Source organism: Anolis sagrei, chromosome 5, assembly GCF_037176765.1.
Source record: "Anolis sagrei isolate rAnoSag1 chromosome 5, rAnoSag1.mat, whole genome shotgun sequence".
In the NCBI taxonomy this organism is placed as follows: Eukaryota; Metazoa; Chordata; class Lepidosauria; order Squamata; family Dactyloidae; genus Anolis; species Anolis sagrei.
Genome location: NC_090025.1, coordinates 106,191,292 through 106,200,217, shown reverse-complemented (window position 1 = coordinate 106,200,217; position 8,926 = coordinate 106,191,292). Strand labels below are relative to the sequence as shown.

Genomic DNA, 8,926 nt, shown 5'->3' with positions numbered 1-8,926 from the left:
AAAACACTGAATAGACCTTCCCCTTGTCCCACACCACTACTATTCAGAAGCACTACGATCCACGTCATTTTCTTGAGATTCCACCACCATATTTTTTGCATACGTAGACCAAGTCCAAGGATGTATGAAGGGCAAGTTCTAGAAAAGTCTGCTGGCATTCACAACTGGAGGAAGGGAGACTCTTTAATCTGAATGTCTTATGTTGGGGAGAGGTGGTGAAGCACACAAGATGATTTCCTTTGATGCGGGCCAGATGCAAAGTCCTTTGGGACCAAACCGAAACCTTGGATTTCCTACTGTCTATCCTTAAATGAAACTTGGCAGTAAGTTTGCTCCATTTCAGAAACGAAACCTGCTTCACTAAAATGCCTTTGGGTCCCCTTAACTACATTCAGAAAGGTCACTTCCTTTTTGCAAGCCAGGGTTGCTCAACATACTGCCCATCTCAGCAAAAAAAATGTCATGGGGGAAAGTACGTTTGACTAATTTTCACATGACACCAGATTAGATCACAATCTCTGCTTTAGAATCCTACAAATAAGAGCAACCAAAGAAGTACACATCATAAAATAATTAAAGGTTTCTTACAGCCTCGAGCTTGGAAGGTGCACAAGCAAAGTTTCACTGTGAAGATCTATCTAAGCCGTGTTGTCAAAGGCTTTCATGGCTGGAATCAATGGGTTGCTGTGAGTTTTCCGAGCTGCATAGCAACTCGGAAAAGCATTCTCTCCTGACATTTCACCCACTTCTATGGCAGGCATCCCCAGAGGTTGTGTGGTTTGTTGGAAACAAGGCAAGTGGGGTTTATATATCCGTGGAATGTCCAGGGTGGGAGAAAAAAACTCTCGTCTGTTTGAGACAAGTGTGAATGTTGCAATTGATGATCCTGATTAGTATAGAATAGCCTTGCAGCTTAAAACCTGGCTGATTGCTGCCTGGGGGAATCCTTTGTTGGGAGATGATTAGCTGGCCCTGATTGTTTCTTGTCTGGAATTGTCCCATTTTTGAGTGTTGCTCTTTAATTACTATCCTGATGTTAGAGTTTTTTTAAAAGACTGGTAGCCAGATTTTGTTCATTTTCATGGTTTCCTCCTTTTTGTTGAAATTGTTTGTGGATTTCAATGGCTTAACTGTGTAGGCCGACATGGTGGTTGTTAGAGTGGTCCAGCATATTATTTGAGAACACAGAAATGCTGGGCCACTCTAACAACCACCATGTATTCTTTCGCTACTTTTTTTTCTCTTCTATCAAGTTTCAAACTTTCTTTCATCTTCAACTGTTCCACCACTTTCATTGTATGTTTTTTCAAACATAAGTTTTACTTTATGCAAAATTTCTTAATAAAAAGCATAAAAAAAAGAAATGCTGGACTACACAGAGAAATGTCAGACTACACAGAGAAGCCATTAAAATCCACAAGCATGTGGAAAGTCTCAACAGAAGAGAGGAAACCATGAACCCCCCCCCCCCAAAAAAACACCAGGGGAATACCTGACATGAAACAATCAGGAACAACTAACACCTCCCAACAAAGGATTCCCCCAGGCAGGATGCTAATCAAGATGGCCAACTACAACATTCACACTTGCCTCGGGTAGACAAAAGTTCTTTCTCCCACCTTGGACATTCCACAGATATATAAAACCCACTTGCCTAATTTCCAATAGACCTCACAACCTCTGAGGATGCCTGCCATAGGTGTGGGCGAAACATCAGGAGAGAATGCTTCAGGAACATCGCCATACAGCTCAGAAAACTCACAGCAACTCAAGATCTAAGCCTGTTGAAAATGCAGATCTCCCAAATCTGCTGAATCTCCCTGCAACTCCTCAGTCAGCAGAATTTCCTCAAATGCAATTTTGCATGATGGATGGATGAATGGTGTTTAGATGTGAAAAATGGAGACCTGGATACTAATTCCTATTCAACCATTAAGTTCATTGTGAGACCTTAGTGATTTCTCTCTCTCTCTAGATCTGACCACCAGTAAGAATAAAATTGGGCAATCCAAACTGCATGAGTTTCTTCTAAGCAGAAAAGATTAAAAATGTAAAAAAAAATCCCAAAAAACCAAGCAACTTTGGGACCAAGTTCCATACCTTAGAAAACTGTGCTGTAAACTGAGTAAATGTTTATAACATTATGGACAGTGTGATGAAAGTAGATAGCAAGAAGTGTCCTCTCTTCCCCTTCCCATATTATATTTCAACCTCAGAGAACGAAGCTGATAAAGTAAACATCCACGGTAGACAAAGGGAATAATCTTATATAGGACATTGTTGCTCTATGGATCTGCCAGATAAAGTGAGTTTATAGCCTGAATTGTCTGCAAGAGATTTGAAAAATTTATGGGGATCAGTCTGATCAATGGATGATAATCAAGCCTCAGGGAAAACCCTAGATCAGTGTTTCTCAACCTGGGGTCCCCAGATGTTTTTGGTCTACAACACCCAGAAATCCCAGCCACTTTACCAGTTGTTAGGATTTCTGGGAATTGAAGGCCAAAATATCTGGGGACCCCAGTTTGAGAACCACTGCCCTAGATGTAAAGGCAAAGTGTTTTTCATTGCTTTCAATGCTTTACTTCTAAGTTTACTAAGGGTATTTTCATAGCCACTGCAGCAGTGATTCGCAACCTTTTTTTGCCCAGGGACCACTTTGACCAGGAACCACTCTTCAACATTAGTATCAAAAGGGTTACAAATCAGTTTTTGGTCAACTTTAGATTCAGTTTGATTATTTGAGGTGCTGATTCAGAAAATTGCATTGGAAAGACCACATCAGCTCGTTTCTGATACAGAACATATGTCATCCAGTAGTTACCATCTGCTTGTCCACAGAAAAACATTTAATAATCTAGAGCTGATGCGCTCTATCCAAGGCAGTTTTCAGAATCTGCACCCCAAATAACCCCTGGAACAGTCCGAAAAATGAAGACACCAAGGCACCCCTGCTTCAAGGTATTACATAAAATGGCTCCACTCAGGAGGAGGAAGGAAGAGGAGAAGCAGCGGTCAAAAGGCTTGTTGTCGCACCTTTTGTGGGTAGGTAGCTTCTCCCCTCCCAACGCCCACCTTGCCTTGGCACTGGGGGTGTAGAAGTGGTGAGGTTGCAGACCATATTTTAGTTCTTGGGGACCATTGGTGGTCCAAGGACCAAAAGTTGGGAACCACTGCACTACAGAATGCAAGATTCTGGACTAGATGAGATTTGATCTCGCACACATTATTCAAAATTTACCTTGGTTTATAAAATATATTCCAAATTTTAAAATTATTCTACATAATGATTCTGATTTTACCAATCAAAAATCTCAGTGAAGGGCCTCTGTAATTATGACATTTTTTTTCTTCCAGTTACACCCCTAGATTCTGAGACCTTGGCAACAATTTGAAGCGTATCTTTTAGTCAAGCAAGGATGCTGGGGTCCTCTGGAAGCTGGATTATACATCTGTGGGCCCTTTCAAGACATTCATATACTCTTAGCCCTGCACTTTGCAGATGTCTTTGAGATCATATTGTGACTGAGAGTATTTCTACACTGACATTTAATGAAATGCGAGTTTTGCATAAGTCTGTGTGTGTCCACACAATACATACAGACTGATGCGATTTAACCTAGGGTAAGCTGCTTAATGTGGCTGAACCCCATCTTAAAAATACACAAGGAAAGGTCCGAATCCTGCTCCAGGATTTGGATTTTCCCGGGTTAGAGGAGTGGGGACAGCCATCCTGGATCCCTATGCGGGAAACCAGATTACTGTCTCCACAGCCATACCTTGCTCCCTTGGTTCATGCAGCCCAGGAAGATGGGAAGATCTTCCTGTCTAATGCACCCAATTTTCCTGGTTCCATGCCATGTGACTTACAAAGGAACTGGGAATAATGGAGCGGATCTCCTCCCAGGTTTCTTTCACAGCCACATGGCATGGAACAAGGAAGAAAAGACTGCATACCATGCAATGAGTGCATTTCTTTCCTCTCCTGGGGAAAATCAGGGGTGCAAGGAAGGTGGAAACTAGGCCTATTCCTTAGGGCTGGGCGGTTTCGTTTCGTTAATTCGTAATTCGTTAATAATTCGTTAATTTTTTTAATTACAAAACGATAACGAACCATTCTGGAGCAATTTTTTAAAAAAACGAATTTTTAAACATGTTTTGTAAATGCTTCATATTTCGTTATTGTATTCGTTTCGTTATTGTTCTGAGGTCGTTTCGTTATTATTTCCGCATGTCTGGGGCAAGTTTTTTGTTTAATTAGTGAAAAAAAATTATAATATCATACCAACAGTCAACAACAGAGGGAGAGGGAAGCTTCAGAAGTTTTTGGAGGTTTTTTAGCGTATTTCGCGGTCGCGTCCGCCATTAACGAATCGATTCGTTATTGTTTCGGAAATCGATTCGTTAATGTTTTGTAATTTTTTTCACATTTACGAAATTTCGTAAATATCGAACTGTTTAAAAGGAAAATTTTGTAATTATTTTAAATAACGAAACGCAAACCCCCCCAAAAAACGAATCGATTTTAGAAACAATTTTTTCCGTTGTTACCCAGGTCTACTATTCCTAGCTGTGCTGAACAGGCTTTGACATGGTTGTGCTGTTAGGCTGGTGTCCCATCACTAAGGTGGCTCTGGGCATTCTTATCTGTCTGTAATGCAGGATGGAACTAGCATTTTTCATGCCAGTTCTGGGCCGCATTAGGTGACTAGAACTGTCCTGGCATTCGGTGGTTTCAATTTTATCATTAGAACTAAATTGGTCCTGTGGTTTAATGTTACCTACATATTGGCTCATAACTAAATAACTGCTTCAATACATTTACTTTTTTTTTACTAACATGATTCTAGCCAGTGTGTGGTAGGTACAAGGCCAAGAAATAGCCTGGAATCAAGGTATACCAACTGCAGGCTTTGTTTCAAAAAGAACCCAAGAATCTAAGAAATTAAATTAAAACAGGGGCGCAAAAACAGTTAAACCATAAACATTCACTTTTTTAATTAAGAAAGCATGCACAAAAATAAATTTGTGAGGCCACATCCCTCTGCCATCTCCTTGATATAAAGCATTTTAGGTTGCACTGCAGCAGGCGGGCAGACGATGGATTCCTCTCTCCTTGCCCACCCTTTGGCCCGATTCTTTTTCCAGGACAAGCCGCGGCAGATGCTCACAGTGCAGAATTCCAGTGCTCAGTCTGCGGCTCCATGTGCCCAATCCAATGCTAACCCACTCAAGAACGATGCAGTTAATTCAGAGTCAAATGGAGGATGGAGCTAATATGCACACGGACGGGCATATATTTACATATGCAAACAAGGTGCGACTGAATAACTGAATGAAGAGCCTTTAAATAACGAATGGCATGATCTTTTCTCTTCCTTCCCCACCCACCCCCCTAACCCCATTTTCTCTCAAAGGCCTTCTGGACTCTTGTTCTCAAATAAAGCACTGATTGACATTAGAAGCGAAATTCATCTCTTATGTTATGTTCCAGAAAATCTCACCAGAAGGCCCTTCTGGTCATTTCATACTCCTCTTGTGCAGAAAAAGTGCAGGCAACCATCACAACTCTTCCATGAGTTAAGCTTAGGGATTGTCCACTCCTCTCCGAATACACGATGACTGTTTCCCCCACAACCACAAATGCCCGTCCCTCCCAAATCCAATGAAACAGCAAGTCAAAAGCAATGCTACTACAAAACCTTCCCACCCCTGACCCAGCACATTTCCATGATGGTTTGGCTTCCAAGTTAAGTTTCCCCTTGACACACAAAGTAGGCTGGCAGTTAAAGAGCATGAAGATTAACAAGTGATCTGGCAAAAAAGAGAGTCAGACCCAACACTGAAGACAAAGCAGTGAAAAGGGGCCACCCATCCAGATCCAATTCAGTTCCAGACTGCCACTGCTGCCCATAATTATTTCCTGTGGCAGAGGTGGAAACACCATAGGCCACATGCTGCCTTTTGTGGAACTTTGTCCTTGGTTTGAAACTGGTCCTTCCAATCCCCAGCATCCCCCTCAAACTTGATGCCCCTTATTTTTGGCTAAAAAACCCTATCCCCAATACTTATAAGTGCTTGTAAGTGCCATGAAGTGCTGTTTAAGTGGGACCCACACCCCAAAACAAGACACCCTCCTTCAGAGAAAGCCTCACAAATGACCAAGATTGGCCTATCACATCTAGTTCCCTCAAAATGTGACTACCAAGGTGCTATGCAGATGCCCAAGGTAGCAGAAATGGAGAGAGGAAACCTTCTGGGCTCCTGGACCCTAAGGACTGCCACACAACTGAACATCTGCCCTTCTTGTCCTCCCTTGACTTGGAAGGAACTTTTAAAAAAATCTTTCCCAGTTGTTTATTCACTTTCCATATCTCCTGCAGCAAGATGCCTCTTAAGTCTCAATGGGAGAGTTTGAAACGCTACCCACCAAACTCAACTCAGCTATACATTCCCATTTTCACATCAGTTCATTCATGAAAGAGGAAATATCAATTGCTTCTTCATATAAGGCAGAATGGACACCGCTGACCTCTGCTCTTACATTACAAGTCACAGCTCTTCCTAAAGAATTTGAGGGGGAAGTGAAATTCAGAAGGTTTTTTTGAAAAGTTACACAGGAGAGGAATACTTCTTGATTTATATGTCTTACCAGCATATTCAAGTAAGTGCTTTGCTGCATTATGAGAGAAGGCAAAGGAGAAATAAAAAGTGTGTGATACAATCAGCCCTGAGGAGCCTGGCTAGATCTTGGTAATCAACCCACACGATGCCAATGTCAATCAGAGCTGTCCCGCTTTCTTCATCTGCCAAGGGGGGCAAGTGCAAAATGGCAGTGATTGGAAAAGGCAGTGTAGACAAAAGGTAAAGGCCCCCTTCATCTTTCGCAGACATTCATTCCCTACCAGCAGCAGACTCCTAACTACAACGTTTCAGGCTCAAAAGAAGTCTTTGCTTTCCACTCGGTGCCCCTCTCTTTCTGTCAAGCCAGAATGCCAGCTATTTACCACACCCCTAAAAGCTTCCTATTCTCAGCCTTCGTTATTCCCTTACTTTTCTAGCTGCCCCTTGCTAGTGTGAAACAGTCCACAGACCACCCTCCTCAACACCAGATTAACCCCTCCCCCCTCCCCCCACCTTTACAACATTTACGAAAGAACATAATTATTACAGACTCTCAAGATCCACGTGGCTCTCTCACTCTCGCAGCCAATGAAACAGGGTCACTGGCCACCGTGGAGGGAAAGAGGGATTGTTAGACGCAAGTGCTAGAGGAAGAAACAGATGCTCTCAAGAAATCCTCCTTCCGAGGTCGTCTCACGGCATCTCGAAGCAGTCTTCCTTCTCTCCATCCCACACAAGGGCCAGTAAATGTGTAAAATCCGAAGCTGGAAGATGGAGCGGGAGGGCTGTGCACAATTACTGATGATGATAATAATGATAATAATAATAATAATGAAGAAGAAGAAGAAAAGAAGGTAAATCAGGGAGCGCAAGGAAGGATTATCTTCGGCAGCATCTTGCGGGATCTTCTCTGGCGGAAGTAGAGAATACATATCTATATACAGCCAAGGAAAGTGACCGGAACCCTAGGCTCCCCTTCCCACACCCTACGTGAGGGATGTGCTCTCAAGTCTCTAACTTGCTAGGTGATCAAATCCCAGTTGAAATCATCAGGGATTTCCTCACTGGCACCTGGAGGCGGCCGCTGAACCAGATGATGACCTGAATATATTGCAGAAAAGGAGAAGATACATAATCAGTGCTCTGTTTTGTTTTTTTTTAATTCTATATAAAAAATATCTATGTATATTTTAATTAATATACATTATTAGTTTTTCCACTCCTCAAAAGGCAGGCAAATGATGTATTTTACTCCATGAACATATCACACTTTGGGCCATAAATAATATTTCTTATTATCATTTTGCCTATTAATAATTTATATAACCACATGCCTGTTGATTTCGAACGAACATTCTGAAAATTCTTTAACATGTTCACCAAATCCAACAATCAAGAATCCATACAAATATAAGAGGCTAATATCTATATCCATAATAAAAGTGAAAATGTGTATGTATCCACAGACAGGCTCCCACTTCCACAAATAGCTTTAACCCACAGTGTGGAGGAGCCACCAAAAGCCCTCCCTCCAATGATATTGCAGGTTACAGTCAGTGCCATGAACATGTAGCCCAACCTCTGCCAATGTCTTCCCCAAAAACCATAGTGCCCACCACCCAAGGAATGCTTTCATTCGAGGGCAATACAATGGACCTGGCACACAGAACCCCCATAACCAAAGAAAAACACTGGAAATGTTTGAGGGGAATTCACCTTGATTTATAGCCATTGTAGGTACTGGGATTTATAGTTCACTTGCAATCATGGTGAGAGTTGTAATTCATCCTGCAGCCAGAGAGCACACTGTGCCCCACTGATGATCTAGAGCAAGACTTCTTCTAATTACCTGGGCAATGCTGGGTACCCAAGCTAATTACAAATAAGTTTCATTCAAGTGATTATATTATATTTATTTATTTATTTATTTATTTATTTATTTCTTGCATTTATTGACCGCCCCTCTCAGCCCGGGGGCAACTCGGGGCGGTGAACAACAACAAAGAAGACAGTGTACAGTAAATTATGACGATACAAACCAGACAGATACAACATAACATATACTTATACTAAAAATCCGCTTCGTCAAGTCCTGGGGTCATAGCCGAAATTCGTAGTCCTAGTTCATTCCAGTGTCAATTCAACTACACTCAGTTGAAGGCCTGCTCGAAGAGCCATGTTTTCAGGCCCCTACGAAAGGCCATCAAGGAGGGCGCCTGTCTAACTTCAGCAGGGAGAGTGTTCCACAGCCGGGGGGCCACCACCGAGAAGGCCCGCTCCCTCGTCCCCGCCAGACGTGCCT

General features: G+C 42.2%; 1 protein-coding gene across 3 annotated transcripts in view; it reads right to left on the bottom strand.

Annotated features, from left to right (window-relative positions):
• Positions 1-4,973: 4,973 nt before the first annotated feature.
• The window catches only part of FOXJ2 (forkhead box J2), a 62,900-nt gene continuing 58,947 nt past the window's right edge, over positions 4,974-8,926 (bottom strand). For all 3 annotated transcript variants that reach the window (XM_060777990.2, XM_060777992.2, XM_060777991.2), the window contains one exon: positions 4,974-7,725. In XM_060777990.2, the coding sequence (XP_060633973.2) occupies positions 7,646-7,725 (80 nt within the window). In that variant the 3' untranslated portion in view covers positions 4,974-7,645. The remainder of the gene's footprint in view (positions 7,726-8,926) is intronic.